The sequence below is a fragment of the Gavialis gangeticus genome, unplaced genomic scaffold (genome assembly GCF_001723915.1).
Source record: "Gavialis gangeticus isolate Ggan-Ray unplaced genomic scaffold, GavGan_comp1, whole genome shotgun sequence".
Classification (NCBI taxonomy): domain Eukaryota; kingdom Metazoa; phylum Chordata; order Crocodylia; family Gavialidae; genus Gavialis; species Gavialis gangeticus.
In genome coordinates, this window is record NW_017729014.1 from 9,812,973 (window position 1) to 9,833,984 (window position 21,012).

At 51.1% G+C, this 21,012-nt stretch overlaps 1 protein-coding gene across 3 annotated transcripts in view; it reads right to left on the reverse strand.

The window, feature by feature from the left end:
- Positions 1–413: 413 nt before the first annotated feature.
- Positions 414–21,012, reverse strand: part of MIB2 (mindbomb E3 ubiquitin protein ligase 2) — a 92,952-nt gene continuing 72,353 nt past the window's right edge. For 2 of the 3 annotated variants that reach the window (XM_019511710.1, XM_019511711.1), the window contains exons 7-19: positions 19,102–19,209; positions 16,595–16,699; positions 15,677–15,839; positions 13,916–14,049; positions 11,321–11,469; positions 10,584–10,740; positions 10,098–10,252; positions 7,367–7,493; positions 5,734–5,964; positions 5,166–5,344; positions 4,018–4,202; positions 3,204–3,269; positions 414–1,493 (exon numbers count right to left, since the gene is read on the reverse strand). In XM_019511710.1, the coding sequence (XP_019367255.1) occupies positions 1,252–1,493; positions 3,204–3,269; positions 4,018–4,202; positions 5,166–5,344; positions 5,734–5,964; positions 7,367–7,493; positions 10,098–10,252; positions 10,584–10,740; positions 11,321–11,469; positions 13,916–14,049; positions 15,677–15,839; positions 16,595–16,699; positions 19,102–19,209 (2,001 nt within the window). In that variant the 3' untranslated portion in view covers positions 414–1,251. The remainder of the gene's footprint in view (positions 1,494–3,203; positions 3,270–4,017; positions 4,203–5,165; positions 5,345–5,733; positions 5,965–7,366; positions 7,494–10,097; positions 10,253–10,583; positions 10,741–11,320; positions 11,470–13,915; positions 14,050–15,676; positions 15,840–16,594; positions 16,700–19,101; positions 19,210–21,012) is intronic. The other variant, XM_019511712.1, reaches the window with a different exon arrangement.

Genomic DNA, 21,012 nt, shown 5'->3' on the forward strand with positions numbered 1-21,012 from the left:
CACCACTACGGGCACCTGGTGTGATCTTGGGCATGTCAGTGGCTGCACGCCATAGCTCAGTATTGGTCCTCTGTTGCTTTACATTACATGGTTCAAAACATTGTGTCCAGGTTGTAACAAAAAAGATGTGGCGTGCAGGTAGCTGAGCGACAAAGCTCTGTGCATGCACAGAGCACACACATGCTATTTAGGTGCCACTAGTTGAATACAGTTGCTGTAAGGGTGAAAGTTCATTGGATGACGTTTCTTCCCAAATCAACAGCTTAGAAAATACCACCAAATTGGAATCAGCCTGACCTCAAGATTTAACCTATTAAGTGTGCATTTCTTTCAATGATTAGTACGATATAAATTTGTTTTTTTTAATTAAATTTGGTTCCCACACCAAAAAAACCCCCCAAAAAACCCCAAACTTGCCTTTCTCCCACTGTATTAGTTGGATTTTATTACTCTTTATTTCATTTTACACTTGGTTTGGAATATCAGACACCTGCCTTTGGCATTGCGGATAGAAAGCTCAGAGTCTCTGGACATTTAACTGAAAAAAACCAGAAGAGTACATTGGAGGAGTGTCACTTAGAGGTAAAAATACTTGTTGCAGCAATATATTGTCTCCAAGAAAGGATCACTGCTTCTTCTCTAAGGCACACACTCCAGCTCCAGAAAATGTTCAGTCCAGACTCTGCAGCCAACCCAAATCAACACGTGTCCAGCCCAGCAGGGAGGAGTGAGCACACATCGTCTCACTGGCCCCCATGACTGAGCGCCCCGTGGGAGAGCACACAGTGAGCCCCAATCCCAGCAGAGGCCTCCTAGTGTGAAGTGCGAGAGCATTGCTTTGCTACAGCCTGCCGTGAAGTGCGGAGGGCTTCTGTGCCATTTCTCTTGCCAGAGTTGTATCAGGCCGTGAACCTGCCCCAGCACAAGGAACCAGACAAGAAGCCGTCCCCCTGAAGGGCTGTCCTTAGGAGGGCTGCTGGTGGAAACCTCTAAGTCTCCTCTCTGGTCTCCTGCCCCGTCCCATCCTCAGCACCGTGCTGCTTGTCCATCATTGCTGTGCCTTCCCGAACGGGAGCAGAGCTGTGGGAAGAAGGGCTCCTTCTACCTCCACTGAGCTCCACACCTCACCTCCTGAGCCAGGTGTGCGAGCAACTCGCTCTGGGTTCAGAGTGTGGGATGGGTCCTGCGCTTCCCAGCTGCACGCACAGGAGAGGGAAGGGGTGGCAGGCGGAGGGGCGGGTACGTGTGGCCTCAGACGAAGATCTGAATCCGCTCCCGGATGGGCTGCCGGCAGATGGGGCAGACGCTGAGGGCTGCGCTGCACTCGGGACAGGAGCCGTGGCCACACTGGAAGATCAGCTTGATCTGGTTGTCAATGCAGATGGGGCAGGTGATGCGCTCCTCCATCTGGCGGTAGCGGCTCTGCAGCTCTTCCATCAACTTCTGCTGGTCCATGGACTCAGTGCTAGGGATGCACTCCACCTCTGTGCTGTCTGTGGGGAACAGGGAGCAAGTTAGTGGCCAGAGCATCCCACATCTATCCTCCTTTCCACCTTGGACTCTGGGCCCTGCCCTTTGCAGCAGTAATGTGCTCAGTCTAGACTGCTTTCTGACAAGGCAGCAGGTCCCCACCACTGACCTGAGCTCCACATCCTGTTTCCAGTGGCCTTTGCAATCTCTGCTGTAGCCTGCCAGGCCCTGGATGCCTGCCTATGTTCTTCTCATTTGACCCCCTAGGAACCCAAATGATAGAACTGGGGAGGGTCCCTTAATCCGCTTTCTGTGTGACGTTCAGAGCAAACCTGCGGAGACACTGAGCTTAATTTAGACTAGAGGAAAAAACTCTGTGTCTCGGGCACATGCCAGCCTAGGTGTTAGCACCTTCCACCTGGTGTCAGCTGGATACAGCATTGCTTTCCAGCTCCAACACAACTGTGTTGCATTGCTCCTTGTCTCACCGCCAAGGGGGTAGCACGGCAGTGGCGAGGGAAGAGACCCCAGAGTGTTCAAGCTGGTAAGGGATTTTGGGAAGAGGTGCTCTGAGAAGACATCACAGTTATGCCAATGATGGGGTCCTGCTGAGTTACCTAGGAGCTCTGCTATTCTGATGGGTCTCTGCGGCACCGACTGGAAACTTCGTGCAGAGATTCTGGTCTTGGGCAGGGTGAGACTCTGCTTTGCTGTCTCTTACTGCCCTGTCTTGCCCTCCTGAATTCTACATCATCCAGCAAAGCAGCAACGATAGGTTTCCTCTGCCTACTGGTAGGTGACCTCAGGATACTGCAGCACAACTGTTCCCAGCTGGGATTTCTGCCCTTGCCAGCTGCGCATACCCAACACCAGGTAACAGATCCTTGGCTGCACCTTCGCCCAGGCAGCCAGTTGGCAGCGGTGCCCACTCATAAAACCACAGTCTGGTGTCAACTCAATGGTAAAAGATACTAAGCAGCAGCAGCAGAGCTTGCCATTCCTGTCCTTATGGTCCAGCCTGAGGTACACAGGGGCAGCTACACCTGATCGTGGGTGTTACACTGGACAGCACAGATGAATGCCAGGGCTAGCAGGACTCTGCTGCCACACGGCACAGAACCAACCTGCTGCCCCTGGTACAGGAGAATGTACCATCCCCTGGTCTGAGAATGAAAGATGCTCCATGTCCAAAGTTGCAGGGATCTGGGCTCAGTGTGAGAGGATCCTTGTTAGGGCAACTGACCCTGACTGTCCCTAAGCAGCTGGCCAGGGCCAACCCTGCTTGCTTGGCCCCTGCAGGTTGACTGGGGTTTTAAATACCTTCACAGATCAAGAGTGAAACAAGACTCTTGCATACAGCAATGCTTCCCATTGTGCACATTTCCACTGTGAAACCACCTCTGGAGGAAGGGGCTGCACTGACAGTCTGGGAGCCAGACAACTACTATTGATGCACAGCACAGCCAGGGAGATGCACAGGCACAGGCCCTGCCAATAGGGGGGCCCCTATCCTGGTTTGGGGCAGCTGCCTCAAGAGGTGAGAGACAACTCCACCCCTGGAACATCAACTGAGACCAGCTGGGTGGGAAGTTATGGTGACCAGCCCTGGGGATCAGGTAGAGGGTCCCTTCTCAAGCTCATTTCAGAGGGGCCAATTGGTCTGGAGACTGCCTGAGCACATGTGGGCAAGGGCCTCTTGCAGGGTCTTGCATGGCAAGACGCAGGGAACGTACCTTGTTTGAGTTTTTTGGTTATTGTCACTTGACATTTGATGCACTTCTTCATCCTCCGGGAGCATTCTGCCAAGAGCAGGATGAGAAGAGAGGTTACAGCTAAACCCTGGGGACTTGGACAAGCCCCAAAGCCAGGAATGGTCTCATGGGCATCAGCATTTAAACCAATCTGGGAACTGCCTGAGACGATGTCTGCAAGGCACTGGGAATGTCAGCTTCTCCCTGAGCTACATCTTAGTCCTTTTGTTTAATCTGCCCTGCCCCAACAGCATCAAACACCTCTGACCCCTCCCTGGCCAGGTTCCCATGCTGGCCATGACACACTCCACCCCTGTGACTTGAACCTCAGGGCTGTGGTTACTCAAAGGGAGTGGGATGGGATTCCAACCCAATTTCCCACAGCCAGATCAAGGGATGCAGGTGAGGAACAAGCTAACAGACACAACTGAGCAGATCTCTGCTAATATCATTCAGACAGAAACAGAGGATGCAAGCCAGAGGAGGGAATGAACCCTCTAAGCTGTTTTGCTGGAGAAAGTCTCACTGGCTGAAAGGGAGGCAACCAGCCATCTCTCTAAATTGCCCAGGGCAGCTGTAACCACTGGACAAGCTGCCTAGATCCCCAAGCCATCAAGCCAATGGTAGTCATGGATAACATGCCTCCCATGCCCTCAGGCACTGCATCTACAAGGACATTGCTGCAACTACACTGGGGTTGCTCTGGGTCGATGCCTGAGAGCCCTGACCCATGACACTGAGTCATGGGACTCGGAGCCCAGACAAGGGCATGTGGGCGGAGTGAACAGTGACTTACCTTCACAAACAATGCTGTGCTGACAGGGGAAGAAGTGGATGAGCAGGGCCAGCTCCGAGCAGACCAGGCACTCGGTGGGGGCAGCCATGTTTGACACGCTGAGGTTGGTCATGGTGTTGGGGGTGGTGTGCACCCTGCGTAGGCTGCAGGGCACTGTTGCACTGTCCAGAGACGCTTGCTGTTCCCTGCAGTGGGGAATATGGAATCAGATATGTGGTGCTGTGGTGTCCCCACTGGCTGGAGCTGCCCTGGGGATGCAGGAGGCAGCTGGACAGCCTCTCCTCAGGGCCCTCACCCCACCCATTGCATCACGAGAGGTACGGGCAGGTGCTCTATGCACACTGAGCAGCAGCTCCTGGGCTGCTGTGAACTGGTGGGGTTCTGCTTATGGGGATGGAGGTGCCCATAGCTGGGGCACTGGCTTGGCCTATAGATGGAGAAGAAGAGAGGGACTGGGTGGCAAGAGAGATGGCAGTGGTGCTTTTGGGTGATAACAGCTCTATTTGCTGCTGCAGGGATCATGCTTTTTTTCCAGCTCAAAAATGTGCTACTGTTCAAGCTGAGAGGCCTCTGTATTTGGGGTTCCTCTCCTCCTGCCCTTTCGTTGGGCTGGCTGTGTGAGAGTAGAGTGAAACCCAGAAGTGCCCTGTAAAAGGTCAGCACCAGTGATGCGCGGCTCAGAAACTCACTTCCACCCGCAGGTATGAGAGATGGGGAATAGAGAGCAGAGGAACTATAAAAGGATGCGTTTCAGGTGGTATGGCAGAGAGGTGCAGTAGGAGGCTGGTCTTACATGCAGTACTGTCCCTGGTCAGAGAAATGAGAGGCTCTTGGTCACCTGAGCTACTGGTCTTGACTAGAACATGAGCCTGAGGACTCAGTGCCAACATCCAGCTTGCTAGAAACTAGAAGGGGTCAGACTGGAGGCAGGGAGATGCCAAAGGCTGGTGACTGACAGCAAGTTCTGACCTCACCCTGACTTTGCTGGGCATTGAGCTCCTCCTGGAACGAAGTGACCGCCCATCACTGAAATCAACTGCAGCAGGGGTGGGAGCTCATAGCCTGGCCAGAGGTAGGCCTCCTTGGGAGTGGTGTGGCTTGTGGTTATAGGCTCGGGGAAGAGAGATGGGTCCTGCTCTACAGTCTACCTGAATTTCTGGGCGAAGTTCTTGATGATCAGGATTATTCGGCCATCTGCGATGAGGTCCAACGGAGACTTTCCCCTGTGGTTGGCGTAATTAATGTCCGCTCCTTCTTGTGCCAAGTAACAGGCAATTGCAGAGCCAACATTCAGCTCTGTGTTCCCAAGGAAGCCTGATGCCTTTAGCTGAGCAAGGGAGAGAAACAGTCTCTGTTAATCCTTGCAGGGGCCCTCATCATAGGTAAGGTCCTGAACACCTGGCCTCAGTTCTCAGGCCTGCAAGATGCATGTACAGAGTTTGCAGTCTATTTGCTTTAGGGCAGCCCCCTCCTACCACAAGCAGCCTTTGGAGACCAAGGTTTATAGCCCTCTTCCAAACCTGGGTCCCCAAGACAAATTTTCCGGGTCCCAAACAAGCACCCGGACCCCTCGGCCCCTGGGTTATTTTAAGATAATGCACTCTCTCCCCCATCCCACTCTGAGCTGGAAATAAACCTTAGGAGACCATCTCCCCTCTCCTTGTGTGACTGTTCAGGGTCATTCCAGTGACATCAGGCAACACCCCCGTCCCTCACCATGGTGAAGAGTGACTGTCCCTCGTCCCCTTCCTGCTCCTCCAACATGATGGACATGAGCTGCTGTCGCTCCAGGACAATGTGCATAGCCGTGTCCCCATCCTCATCCTCAGCATTGACATCGCTGCCTTCACTGACCAGCAGCTGCACCATCTCCACATTCCCCTGTGTGACGGCCAGGTGCAGTGGGGTCTGGTTCCGGTTGTTCTTGAGGTTTACATCACAGCGGCCCTTGAAGAAAGGAAACAGCCCAGCAGATGGGTCACTGCAAAGCAGCAGGCAAACTGGTGCATGCTTCAGGGAGGGGACCTGCCTCAACCCTCTCTCAGTGCAAAAGCAGCACAGGGGGTTGCACACTGCAGTCCCTAGGGGGATACAGAGTCGCCCAGGGGAGTTGCAAAGTGATCTGGCCACCAGACCAGGAGTCAGGACAGTCAGGTGCTAAAGCACTGGCTGGACTGGACACAAACAAGTGCAAGGACTGTCCAAAGGAATTTACTTTCCTGGCTGGAAAGGATCTGGATGTGACAGCTAGTAAACTGCTCAACTCTCACATGTGGAAGGCTGGGATGAATCCAGACAGGCAGTCAAAGACTAGCTCCTTAGCATTACAAAGCAAGGCAGACCCCCGATTGCTTTGTGTGCTTCAGTTTCCCACAAGCCCTTGGAGAGAATAATAGGAAAAGCTCCCTGCTGCGACAGACAGGACACAGCAAACATGAGCCCCTTGGGAGAGGTTATCCTGCGCTGGGCCCAGGGGGCTATTCTCCCCTGCACTGAGACTGCAAAGGGTGGAATTGGAAATACAGTTGGCCTTTAAGGAGCAGGTGGTATAACAAGGGGATTGTACCAGAAACAATGAAATCATCCTGCTACAGTGCTCTCCCCAAGGAGATTGCTCTGGTAACAAGCACTGTGACTCGTTCTGAGGCACCAGCGCCCATCATCAGTCCAAGATGGTACCACTGTACCTAGGTATCCATTGCTGTACAGATGGGGAAATCAAGGCACGAGAATAGGCTGGTGCCAGTTGCAACCCAATCCCTGGAGTCCCAGATCTAGCCACTGCTTTCTGCAATGCTGTTTCCCAAAGCCTTGGCTGTGTTGAAGTCTGGCAAAACTTGGATTCATTTCCTGACTTGCAATTCCCTGCTCTCATGGTTAGAGAGCACTGCCCCCAAGGGGCCAGAAAAGCATCTCATCAGGGGCTGCCTAAAAACGAGAGCTCTGGGGAGCAAAATGATTTATGATTCTTGTTATTGTAGAGCAGAGCAGGATGGAGTCCCTTAGAAATGTTTCACAAGAGAGAAGAGAGGGACACTGGGAGAGCTGCCCAGCACTTACAGCATTCATGAGGCAGAGGAGGGGTTGGACAATGGTGTTAGCCACATCCCAGGGAATTTCCTGGGGTGTCCTTTCCTCTGCTCCCAAACCCCTAGACGCACAGTCTCCCAACCAACCCTAACTCCTTCTTGTTTCAGTTTACGATACTCCACTCCCTGCCACTGCCAGCCTAGGCAGTTCCAGCTTCTCTGCTTTAAGCCCTACACAGCACAAATCTCCCTGCAGAACAATGCCAGAGGTGGCAATGACCTGACACATCCTCCTGCTGCTTCTCAGGACAGTTCTTTACCTCTTTAATCAAGATTTCTGCCACTTCCTTGTGGTTGTTGAGGGCAGCGAGATGCAGGGCGGTGAAGCCGTCTTCTTTCTTAGCATCAGCCAACTGCCGGGCTCTTGCCAGGATCTTCTTTATGGCACTGGGGAGACAAGAAGTAGAACCAGAGGACAGAGCATTACTTACCAAGAAGGCGAGTGATGCAGAAGACACCAACCTGCCTCCTCTGCTCATTGTTTATGAACGCTCCTAAGACGATAAAGGAGTCTGTGGCTGAGGCTGATTGAGCTCCATCTTGCATACTGAGTTAGGAGAGCCCAGCAAGGGCCCTTGATTTTTCTTTAATGGCTTGAGATAAGCTCACAATGCCTGTTTGTATCTAAAGTGGCACTTCCCCTAACCTGCACAACACACCCAGGGCAAATTTAGTCCAGTCTTTCCCAGGGTTGCATGAAACGGGTTCGATTCCCCAGCCAACCTGTTCGTTTCTCCAGCCCCTGGCTCAATTTCCCAGCTCCCTGTTTGATTCCCCGCCTCTCTGATCATTCCCTCAGCTTTTCCCAGGCAGCATGGCCCCTGGCTCTGCATGCTGGGTTTCAGCAGGCTGCCGTTGCAGGTTGGGGCTAGTGGTAGCACCACAGTCTTCCTGGCACTTGGCACTGGTTGCGCCAAGCAGCTGCCGCTGGCCCCAGCCTGCTGAAACCCTGCACACAGATCTGGGGGCTGTGCACTCTGGGAAGAGCTGGGGGAAGTGATCAGAGAGCTGGGGAATCGAACCAAGAGCTAGATGTCCATAGCAAAGCAGCCCTTCCCCCTCTCTTTCCCCTCCCTCTCCTTGTTTCCCTGCAAGCCCAGCTCCGAAACGTTTCAAAGCCTTCCATTTTGATTCGGATTCGGTGTTTTGGGCCCTGAAAGGGCCCAAAACACCTCCAAAACAAAACAGCTGCTGAAATTTCACACAGCCCTAGTCTTTCCCCTTGTTATCCTAACCAAGACTGTGGAGGAGCAGTGAGAGCTCACCACAGGATTTGAAGTTAGGGTCAGTACGGGCAACTGGAGGATTGGGGTGGGGAGAGAGACTGAGGGCAAGGAAAGGAGTTTTAAGGTAATAAACCTCACCCACCTATAGGACAGAGGCACAGGAGGTGTATACACTGGAGAACCACTCCCCACGTTTTAACCCAGTAAATACAGAAGCATAAGGAACATTTTCCTTTTGTAGGAGGCAGCAAGCAGAAAAGCAGCTTGTCTTCTACCAAAGTAAAGAAGCCTCAGTGCACAGAGTCCTTTGGGAAGGGAGATTCAGCTCCTCAACATGATGACACTTAAAAGGAAAAGGACACCAAAGGCCACATTTTTGCCGATACCAGTTCGACATAGCTCTCTCTGTTGGCTCTAAAACTGCAGCTGTTCACACTAGCAGTGATTTTAGCCCAATGCACTCATCTAGTTTGGGGTATTAAATTCTATGTGGAATTTTTTACCAGATAACTGAAATAGCAGAGGAACCAGCTGATGAGTTTCTTGGGTAAGAGAAACCTCATAGTGACAGGTTGGTTCTTTTTATAAACCATGAGAAGCAAAAAATCAGAGCAAAGTAAACAGTTTCTATGTCTTACTTTCAAAGGGCTGCATGTTTACCTTTGTTCTAGCATCAGCAATTCAGTACATTTTCCCTCCAGCTTTTCTGCCTTCTCTGAGAAGTGGATACTGAGGTCTCTTCAGGGCCATACAAACTTCATAACCATCATCTCAATGAACCCATCTTTGAGTGCCAGGCATTAGAAAATGTTTCTCTTGGACTTCAGAGATGTCAACAGAATTATTTTTTGTCCTTATACTGACATTTATAAGAATCTCTCAGTCTTGGGAAAAGACGAGAGGAAAGAGTGCCATTGTCTCTGCTGGAAGGGCTTGGCTGGTACAACTCCAACTAGTGGGGATGCTATTTATACTAGTTCCTCAAGTGGAGTAAGGGACCAACAAAGGGATTTTTCTGACTGCATCTACCTTGGTGATTTTTGCTGTCTAAGAACCAGCCCTTTAACCAGAAAAACTTCCTGGTATACACTTGACTTCAGTGTCATCTGTCAACATACATAGCTGAAGCTGGGCCTGGAGTGGCACTTTCATGAGGCTCTGGCTGCCAGACAAACGTACAGAATACTAAATTGCTCCAAAGGTTTTAGTTGTAGGCATCAAGCATGCAACTGGGAAGGCTTCCATGGCTGGTGGGGGGCATTTTCTGTCAGGGAACTCAGCTCTTTGAGGAAGGGATTTCCTTCCCGCACCCACAGGAGAGAAGACTCACTCTGGGGCAGGGCCAAATGGAAGGGGAAGGTCTTTTTGAGCAAGCTGAAGTCTGCTGGAGCAGGTCTGCTGCTCTGTACAATTTCATGTCCTCAGCATTCAGGCATCCCCTCCAAAGGCTTTTCCTTCCCATCCCTTTACCCTAGGAAAACAGTGGCCTCCCAGCACATGGAATTTGCCGTTGTGATCACAGCTGTGGTGCTACACTGATCCCCAGCAAAGCAGGGAATTTGCTTGAAGCCTTGTAACAGATAGTGACTTCCCCTATCACTGCTGATCTGCGAATGGCTCCCAGGCATCTGCCCCACCGTATATGGGGAGAGCACCCTGGCTGTCCCAGGCCACCCCTCACCTCCTATCCCTTCCCCACTCCTGCCCCAGGGACATCAGTTGCAGCCTGGACAAAGCAGGATGCAGGAAGCTTCCTGTCACTTACAGCTTGTTTCCTTTCAGAGCAGCGTGGTGCAGTGGGTTAAAGCCCTGGCGATTCTGGACGGTGAAATCAATGTTCGGTACTTCTGTGAGGATCTCAATGACGCCTTTGAAGTCTGTGGTGATAGCATAATGCAGGGGGGTGTCGCCATATGAGTCCTGCCAGAAGAAGCCATAGCAGAGCCCTGGTTACGTCACAAAGCCTCTGGTCAAATACACCACTCCCAAGGACCCGGTGGAGGCAAGGGGCAGAGACAGACTCAACCCCTGGATCACTCTCAGAGGATGCCAGTGTAACAAAATGGCTGCAGCCTGGAATACCAGGAAGGCGCAGGAGCAGAATGCTCCACGCCAAAATCCAGGGTGCATTTTGCTTGTGCCATGTTCAACACAAAGGTACACCATTAAATGCTGGGCATCTAATACCATATTCAATGTAAGTCGAAAAAAAGCCTGCAGCCACAAGAGGCATAAAAGTGAAATGGCCTACCGGGAGGTTGACGTCACAGCCATGCTCACAAAGGGCCCGCACCACCTCCATGAATCCTTTGTTGACTGCAACGTACAGCGCTGTGCACTTCGCATTATTCAGCAGGTCAGCGTTGGCTCCTTTGCTCATGAGCAAGCGGGCAACCTCCGCTTGGTTCCTGAATTCAGAAGGAGAGAGAAACGGGATGCCAAGATCATGGGATGTCATTTCTCTTTCTCCACGGCAACATCCTGTCTTGGTTCTTGCACTTGTTTTCTACCCCACCTCCAATTAAAAAGCTTGCCTAGTAGGAGCCCAGACTGTTATCCTGGTGAAGAGCCAGGGTAGTCAAGGTCCTACTGGCCTTGATGGAGCTGGTCTAGATTGCCAGCAGGGTAGCAGAAGGCAGAATTCAGCCTTGTTTTTTCCTCTGGACTGCAAGTACATTTTTGTAATAGGAACCCAAGAAATTTCCATCATCTGCTTCCTTTCACATTCCCAAATCCTCATTTAGTCCCAAGGAGACTGTACCATGTAGAACTGACTTTCCCCTGAGGATCAGTGCTTCACAAAACCACGTGTGGCCCCTGGTATTGTAGGGCCAAATTCTGAGCTGCCATAGTTTTGTGCAGCAGTATAGATTGGGGCTGGCTCCCACCTCTCTGGGCTGGTGGTTCAGCTCCAGCACTGTCCACATTTACAGATGAGCCTCTGGCCCTCAGCAGAGAGAGTCAGTGAGGTCATGACCTGGTTCCTACCCAAAAGCTGCATAATGCAGTGCTGCATCCCCCTCTTCATCTCTCAGGTCAATGCTGGCATGAGCTTGGAGTAAGACCTTCACAGCCTCCACCCGGCCCAGGTGGGCTGCCACCTGGAGCGCAGTTCTGCCCTGGTTCTTAATGTCGACCTATGAGAGCAGAAAGAACAAGGCACAGAGTTGTTCCAGGAGATTGTGCTCTGGAAACCCCAGCTCCCGGATCCCAGGGCAGCATTGCTCTCTGTGTAACCAGATGGCAGAGTGAGTCCATGGCTAGCTGCAGTACAGTGGTGCCCAGAAGCACTAAGAGGTCCCACTGCACTGGGTGCTGTACAAATGCAAAAGAAAAAGCAATTCCTGTTCAGAGTATCCCTGGGCTGTAGGAGGACAGCACTTTGCATTGACTAGAGAGCAGGGCTAGCATATACCTGGAAAGCCAGGAACACCTGGGCTCTAATCCCTCCTCTCATGCCAGCTCTCTCTGGGACCATGCTGACTGTGTCTCCCTCTTTCATAGAGGAGGGGAAGATGAAATAACGCATAGGGCTCTGGTGACAAAGTACATGCAAAGTATTTTAAGTCACTCTGGTCTCCATACTGGGTACAATGTGTGGATGGTGAATCATAGGACTAAGCTGCTGCTACAAGATTTTTAAGGATTAAAAGAGCTGGCGAACAAAAGGGCGCTGTATGCGAGGCCAAGACAGGAGGGCAAGGAAGGTAATGAAATCAATGACTGGCCCAGGGGGAGTGACTGGGGAGCTGGCAAAGCCTCAGTGCCCTGGCAAGTACAGAAAAGGGAGTTTTTCTGCAGTTGATCCTATGCATTGGTCACAGAAGCAGGTCAGGCGGGGTTTCTTCTTGGGCAGTGCTGCTAAGAAAGTAGGCCAGGTGAGGATGGATTAAGACCAACACTCCCTGTCTTTGCTTCGCCAGCTTACAATTCCATTTGTCTCTTGCCAGTTGGAACAAACTGGCAGAAGAGAAATACAGATCTAAGGTCTTGGGATAAAGTGAGACTATTCCTGACCCCTGATGCTCACCCACTGCAGACACCTTAGTCCCAGTCACAGGTGCCTGGATACTTCTTATACTCCATTACAGGTCCACTCACCATCTCTACTGGCCTGGTCAGCTTTGTGGATAGATAACAAGCCAAAATAATGGTCTGGCAAACCATTAAATCAGACCGTGGCTCTCAACATTGCTGATGTCTCCATAGAACAGATTCCAGCACTGCTACTGGTCCATCAACCTGCCCTCCCTGGTGATGCGTGGTTATAGCAGGGGTGGGCAAAATGCAGCCTGGGGGCCGGATGTGGCCCACCAGGCTAGTCTATCTGACCCGCAGGGCCCCTAAAAAATTTAGAAAATTAATATTCATCTGCCCCTGGCTGCCTATCATGCGGCCCTTGATGGCTTGCCAAAACTCAGTAAGCAGCCCTCTGCCCAAAATAACTGTCTGCCCCTGGGTTATTGCCTCACCATAATTTATGCTCCCCTCCAAGGACACTGTGCTGAAGCATTCTGCTCTCTCCTTTCTCACTTGCAGACTCTACCCCTTGCTAAAGCAGCTGGGTCCTCTTTGAGTGAGGGAGGGATCAGAGCAGAGGAGAGCTCAACAGCCTGGCTCCTGGCTGTAAAAGCACTGCCCAAGTCATTCAGAAACACCCCTGTAGCTGTACTTGCACGCCAGCCACAACTCATACAGATTATGCATGTACTGCAGGAGGCCTCAGCACATATGCATAGAAAGAGCATCTTGTGTAGCCTCTGTCATCAGCAGATATTTGCACAGGCAGAAAGGTGTGGTGATCCTGAGATAAAGGACCTGAGCCTCAGAGATGCAATGTGATGTGCCCAAGGTCACATAGCAAGTCAGTAACAGAGGCATGAACAGAACCCAAGGATCCAGACTACGCGATCTAGGCCCTGGCTACAGGGCACATTGCTACAGTAGAATAGTTCTGCATTCATGTATATGATGCTGGGATTGGCACCTTGAACAGATGCCTCCTTCTGTCACGATCAGACAGGATTCAGGGGCTCACCAGAGGTTACAGTTCCAGCCAGCTGACAGCACACAGCTCCCAGGCCCCCAACTCCCCACCCCCCTGCTCTAGCCGCTGGACAATGCTTCCAGCTGAGCACCTGAGCAGACCCAGGGGAGTTCTGCCCACTGGGGAACCAGAGCCTCTCAACTCAGGGGCAGGCGCTGCAGCTGCCAGCTCTGGGCCCCCAGGGAAGCCCTGGGACTCGGCTGTCCTGCCACGCACGGCGCTTGTGTTGAGTACGAACATGCCTAGCTCTGCTCTGGAGTCAGCCCTTCTGTGACGAGAATAACTCCTGGGAGCAGCCAGCTTCAGAAACTGGCTGTGAGTACTTAACTCCAGCACAGATTTAGAGTCATTAATTTAGGCTACGAAATATGCAAATGTAATCTTCAGTTCAAGGAAAAATCACTTGCCAGCTGTTTGCAGCTTACATAAGGGTTTAGCTGCACACCCCTCTGTCCCCTGCCCCCGCCCTTTTGCAGAGGCTTTACAGCCAGGCAATAAATGCCCCCTGGGCCTTGCAGGGGTCCTCTCAGCCTTGCCTTGTCAGGGTACTTCTGCACCAGGTCCCGGACCTTTGCAGCATTGCCATGTGCTGCCTCGAGGACCAAGCGCCCTGGGTGATCTGACTCTGCCTTCTGGGAGAGCAGCTTCTCCAGGATGCTGATCAGAGTGCCTGGGTAAGAATGAGAAACAGCCCCAGGTTATGCAGTGGCATGGAGAGCACAGCCTGCATTATCAGTGCAGACCTTTGCTTCCCCCAATGGACAGGCCTGCATAAAGAGTGTTACAAACCTGCTATGGCCCCTGGCTACAGGCCATTGTGCCTTAGCCAGAGCCAGAGAGGCTTGTGTATTTAGCTCCAGAGATCCTAGGAACAGTCCTAGGGGTTAATTACATACATGCAACCAGTATTCTGAACATGGATTCCTGGTTCTAGGGAAAGGTGGAGTTGTAAGAAAATAAAAAACTCATATTCTGAAGGTGAGGGGAAAATCCTGACCACAGCACCTCAGACGTGGTCTCCATTCGTGGTGCCTGAAGGGAGCTCCAGGGGTTTGTTTCCATCAGACAGGGCAGAGCTAAGGAGCTTGGATCCAAACCTGAACCTTGCTCAAACTCAGACAAGATTCAGCACCAGGTTCCTGAATGGATCCAAATGTTTCTCACAAGACTGGATGAATGCACTAGATCAGGGGTGTCAAAGATATGGCCCACAGGCTGATCCGGCCTAAAGAGCCACATCATTTGGCCCCCTCTTTTGGCCTTGGGTCTCAAGTTGACCCAGATGCCATGTGCAGTGTGCACTGAAGTAGCCCTGCACATCGGCCTGAGACATGCGCAGCACCCAGATGGGGCCAGTCCAGACTGTCCCCCCCAGCTGCTCCCTGGGGCAGGCTGTGTGCCCACTGTGGGTCTGGAGGTAGGCACCATATGTGGCACAGTCCTGAACCAGCGAAGACGGGCACCAGATCCACCAAGCAGGGGAGGGAGGTAGCAGGGGCCCCATGCATGCTAAATGGAGCACTGCTCTGGTTGGCTTTGGACTGTGCGGCATTCGGTGCCCACTCCAGCTGGTGTGGGACTTGAGTTCATATCCTGGATTGGCTGAAGCAGGCACTGCAGGGACTGGATCCAGCATATGGGAGCAGGGCATGTCCATGGGCCTGATCTCACCTGTGGGGCTAGCCCTATGCTGCTCATCTGGCTCACAGTGCCAGATGAATTTGATACCTTTGCTCAAGGTAGAGCATGAGTATCTATGTATGTATCTACCTCCTATGCCATCCCGCCCTCCTGCCTGCTCAGAAAAATCACAGAGAGGCCACAAAACGTCTATGAATAGACAGAGAAAACAGAACAAGAATGCAGCTCACACAAACAGGATGCAGCATGGCCTAGGCAAAATAATGCTGTCCATAGAGAGCCTGGTAAGGGTCTGAAATCACTTTACAAACATTAACAAGTTAAATCTTCATGAATTAACTCTTACCCCCAATGAAGTAGAGCAGCATTATTATGCCCACCCTAAGGACCAGGAAACTGGGGGATGGCAGGGTTATGCTATTTGCCTATGGTCAAAACAGTGATCCAGTGACAACCTGGAGCAGAACAAAGAGGCCCTACACGCTGCTGTGCCGTAACTTCTCAGCTCCCCTGACTGTGCTTTAGTGGAAAGGGGGATGCAAGTATTTAGGTTCCCACCTGACCTGCAGAGAAGGGCAGCTACTGTGCTACAGATCCCCAGCAGGTGTTTCTCAAGCCTAGATGGAGGGGGGCCAGGCCTCTGGGTGCCCACTCACTTTTTGACTCCTTGGCGTTTTCCGTTGTCATGAGGTTGGCATCCTCATCTCGTTGGTAGGCTGTGAGGCAAGCTGGGTTGAAGGTCCAGGACTGCTCTCCGACAGACACCCGCAGGTTCCCATCCCCAAAGACCTTGATCACCTTGCCAATGTGCCCTAGTGTCTGCAATGGGAAGAAGAGAGAGGCTTTAAAGACCCTGGAGTGGATGCATTTCCTGCATCTCTCAGCCAAGGCCCCATTTCTAAGGGCGAGTTCCCAGATGGCCTTCCCAGCACATGAAGAGGCACTGATCAGTGACACACTACTGCTGGCAGCTCCCCTTTCGTGGACAGGTAAGTGCTCGCATCGGCTTCTTGTTTATTGGCTGTACAGCTGCCTTTCCACGCTGCAGGGGAAGAGGGTCCCCAAAGACGCAATGCAATACGTCTGGGGAGGAAGCCAGTGAAACAGCAAAGCATGGTGTACCAAACCCTACCAGACTGGGGCTCTCCACTGTGCTGATGGAGCACTCTAGACTCTGCTCTTTAACCACAATTGGTTTGATCAGATCATTTGCTATTTGTGCTTTCCCCCCTCAGCCCTGGGAATTAAGGAGGAAATAAGAGAAGGCACTAAGATTGCTTGTGCCTGGTTAATGGATTTGCATCATAAGTCCCCTGGTGACCACCTCCATGGGCAAGCTTTCCCTCCTCCCTTTTGCCCATAGTTTGAATGTCGCTGTAAGGCCATGTTGCCAATGACCAGTCACATTAAGTAACATTTCTTTTGCAAGGCATCTGCATGCCCATATGTCTCCAGGCACCGACCACTAAGAGGTGGTGAAGAGCAGGGCAGCTGACCAGCCCAGCTGTTACTGCTAATCTGTTTTTGAAAAGTTAGCAAGTTACTGGACTGTCTCGGAGCTGGCGCGCACTCACAGGTGCCATCTCATCTGTCCACTCCCCATGACCAGCTTGCAATCGCTTCACTGTTTCCATATCATCTATCACTCGGACAACATCATCCACCCAAAAGGTGTTGAGCTAAAAGAAAAAGAAAATCATAAGCTTGGGGGGATGAAACCAGAAGACCAGCAACAAGGCATTCAAAAGAGTGCCCCCCCACTTCCAGCAAAGTCCTCAGAGCTCTACGCTTGGCAGAAACTTCACCACTTTGCTCCTTAAAATAGGCCAAGTGCAGATTATGCAGAGCAGAGAGCTTGGAGTGGCACCATTTTCTCTGGCTGCAGCTCACCAGTGATTGTGTTTGCACAGAGGTCAGCCTGGATCAGGCTGACCTCTGTTCGCAATCCTGTGCACACAGAATATCTCTGCTCTCCCGATACCAGCATTAACTCTGTTCATTACTTCCACTAGAAATGCAAGTCAGAGCTCAGCTATTTCCTTCCTTGGACAGATGATCCCTTTCCACTGTGTGGGGCCTGTGGTCGTTCTGTGCCCTTCATATACATCACGTGCTGAGGTTTAAATTATCTACTTTGTCATGGCCCAGACACCCAGGGAAAGATCAGAACCCTTGACTTTAGAAACAGAGACCCAAGCCTAGAAGACCTGTATCTAGAGAAGTTAGGCAGAGATGGAGAGAAGGACTCTGGAAGTGGCTGAAGAACATGGCAAGAAAAAAACATGAAAACAAGAAAGAGAGAAAGAAAAATTCATTGCAGGGTGTAAAAAGTGCTCTGAAGATAACAGGGGCTGTGTAAAGGCAGTGTATTCATTATATTGTTATTACTATTATTAGAGAAGCCAGACAGAGTAGAAGAGACATTGGCAGAGACAAGGCAACAGAGCACAGAGACCCTGCGGTGAAGAGAGAGGCAGCTGAAGGATGCAAGGATGAGAGGGAGCGAGAGGCTGAGATGCCTTTGTGAGGTTCAAGCTGATGCTAGGGAGGGGAAGCCCCAGCTAAGGTGACCTGCCATCTCAGACCTGTCCTCTCTTGGATCACCGGGTGCCAAGAATCCCTTGGGGTCCCCCTCACTGACAGGGGGGGTCATGATAATTGAAGAGGAACTCCTCAGCCCTGTACCACAGGTGTGGGCCCCTTCCTGAACTGGGGCCCAGATCTCTTTGCTGGCAAGAACAAATGCATGTTGATACCATCCCTGGGTGTCTACCACGCTCTGTCTAAGCAGATGAAGAACATTCACTTCCCCAAGAGTAGGCAGGCTAAGGGTCAGGGTCCAATACCCTGACAGAGACAGGTAAAGGGAAGTTACTGATGGGCAAAAGGGAATGCAAAGCATGTGAAGAGGCAAGGCTTAAACACAAACTGTCAAGGTCTGGTTCCTTTTCTGTGTTCCTGCCTGTTTCTTAAATAGTGTCTGACAGTTCACAGGAAGGACTCTCCCAGGGCTGATGAAAACCCCCCTGCTTGTCCTACAGCACATGTTCAGGGGAAAGTGCTGTCACTGAAATAACAGCAACAGTTCCCCGGCTAATATGCTGGTTGGTCACTGGTGTAAAACAGGAATTAATACATACAGCCCCCATGAAACTGCAGATTCCCTTCCCGTCCCATTGCTTAATCTTCAGTTTCACAATGTCATCGTTCCACTCAACCTCCAGTAACCGAGGAGTCAGCCAAGGGTGAAGGGGCCTTGACTTTCCAATGCAAAACCAGAGAGGAATATAATCAGGCAAGAAGTCTTCTAGCCCTTTGCACAAAGTCATACGGAAGCTAAGTCACACTCGAGCCTCATTCCCAACCCTTCATTTTGCAGGTCACCTGCATGGAAAGGTCTGAAGGAGCTGGAAGAAGACGCTTGCCAGGTATGATAAGGAGGACATTTCAACTCCAGTGCAGCATAGCAGCCTTTAACCTAGATCCTGTACAAAGCCAACAGCAGTTCGGCCACCAACTCCTGCAGGGGCAGCATTAGACTTTATTTGATAAAGGTATTTTGCCTGTCAGTGACCTTTCAGCTGTGTGAGTGGCAGAGATCAAACTGTTTGTTCTCAGGAAGGTGCAGCCTTCCTGCTCCTTTGCCTCTGATTCAGAAGATTTTGGCTGCAGAGCCAACCTGTGCACAGCTCCTAAGAGGCTGCTGAACAGAGAGGAACCTGCCCCTGACTCCCATGTTTCTCCTACCCATATCAGCCTCCTGCTGTAGGAGCTGAGTGTTAGGGTCATGCCATTCCAGTTACCAGCCTCTCTCCTCCCCTTGAACACCAGCCTCTTAGCAGACTTCAGCTCAAAAAACCAAGGTTTTATCCCAGTGAAGACCTAAAGAACTTAGCGGTCACAAGGTCTGCAATGGCTATTCTTGGCCTCACAAGGAATGAATAGCTGACCCTGCTCTCCACCCGCCCTTTTCTTTGGCCCCTGACCAAGACCAATCAAGTCATCCCCCCACTGCTGAGAGAGTGCATGTCAACCTCTGCCCAGCTGTTTGTCCTGGCCAGGCTCACACAGCAGCACTCACTTTGGTCAGGGCTCCTGGGTGGAAAGTCCATCGGGTCTCGCTGTTGAACTGGACCCTCACATCCCCTCGGTCTGTGATCCTGTGCACAGTGCCTGTCTGGCCAATGAACTTGAAATGATAAGGAGAAAAAGAGAATACAATAAATGCCATTGTTTTAGGGAGGGGAAGGAGCCTCTCCAAGGAAAAGAAGTCTGCCACCAAAATTAGCTATTGTCTCCATTCCAAGTCACAGGCTGAATTTAATGAGGATGCAGCCACGTGCTCATTCATGAAAGGAGACGACTCCTCATTATAAAAAGAAAGCTGGGCTTATGGGGGGAGGGGGCAGAAAGCAGTGCCTGCAAAACAGGGTAGAAAATTACCACTACCTGCAACAGCTGGTGCAGATGAGCAATGACTACAGTGAAGTGCAGCAATTTAACATCAGAGAGAAAATGCAGTGGAGGGAGGGGCATGGGCAGCACAAGGGAGCTCCTACCCTGCTGTAGCAAGAGACCTTTCCATTTCAATTATCACGGTGTGGGTCTGTGACTTACAGAACTTGTCAGCAGGCAGTAGCTCTGAGATAGCTCCACAAATGTGCCAAAGAAAAACCATACTGACTACAGCTCTACGAGTTTCATCAGCTAGATCCAAGTTCTGCATCAAGCTATGGAAGTCATCATACACTCAGGTTGAACGAGGGTGGGGTGGCCTGTATTAGCCCCCACAGCAACACTTTAGCCTGCATTTCCAGGGGCAAAACATCAGCTGGCATAAACTGTTGCCTCTCCATGGATGGAGTTACAGCAATTTACATTATCTGGAAGTACTTCCCCCTCCATGTTGTCCAAAAGAGGGACTGATTAGTAAACAACAGAGCTTGTCAAGCTGCATAGCAATGAATGATGAAGGGATGTAATTTGACCGAGTGCCTTTTGGCGCTAGTTAGAAAAAAGACTGCTCACCTGTACAAAGCTACAGCTTATTTATGTCAATGTTTCAGCAAAAAATAAATAATGGGGTTTCCCATCCCAAAGCTTCAATGGGGTTGCTTCAGCTTGTATCACACCTGCCTTGTGCATGATGCCCTGGACACAAATGTGATATATATAAGCACCCTGTGTCCTGTTTTATTCTAAACCCCCCTCTCCTCAGTGCATTACTTTCATTCAGTTCCATCACGCAGACCTCTGGAGAGACTGCCCAGCATCAGAACTAGGATGAATTTCATTTATACAGGGGAGGTCAATGAATATTATTGCCCCACACTAAATTTACTGCTGAAGAGTGACACTGCTCAGACCCCTTCTTCAAGGTCTGATGGTCTATTTACTAAGGGAACATTATCTATTTCTGGCAGCCTCTGCTGAATATTAAATCTAACTGAACGGACTTGTCAGGGCAGGTAAAGGATAGATTTCCCCATTTAACTCAATGGCAACTGATTAATTTTGCATTCAGCGTGCATGTGGGGACCTTGAAGCTGAACATTATACCCAAGAGCTGACTGGTCTTTAGATTCTGATTTGTAAATCACAGGTGAGATTTGCAGATCTGCCTTACTCAGGGCTGCAGTTAGACCCTGGCTTTCATTGAGTACAATGGCAAGACTGACAATCATGACCCTGAACCTTGGCCTCATAGAACAGATACAGAACTGCTGAGCAGCCCAGTTCCCAGTTGGCTGGAGACAAAGGTGCTCAGCACCTTGGAAGATGATGAGAGTTCAGTGAGGGTGAGTAGCTTTTGGCATGTAAGGCTGAAGGTTTTGGCTAGTGGCCCAGGCCTCTGAACAACTAACTTGTGCGAGCAGACTTTGAGACTAAGAAGGTGACTAAGGGAGCACTCACAATGATAGGGTTGCAAGATCAGGCATTTTTAAGTCAGGGATGACAAACTAACTCCAGGCCCCAGGGTGATGTGGGCCAC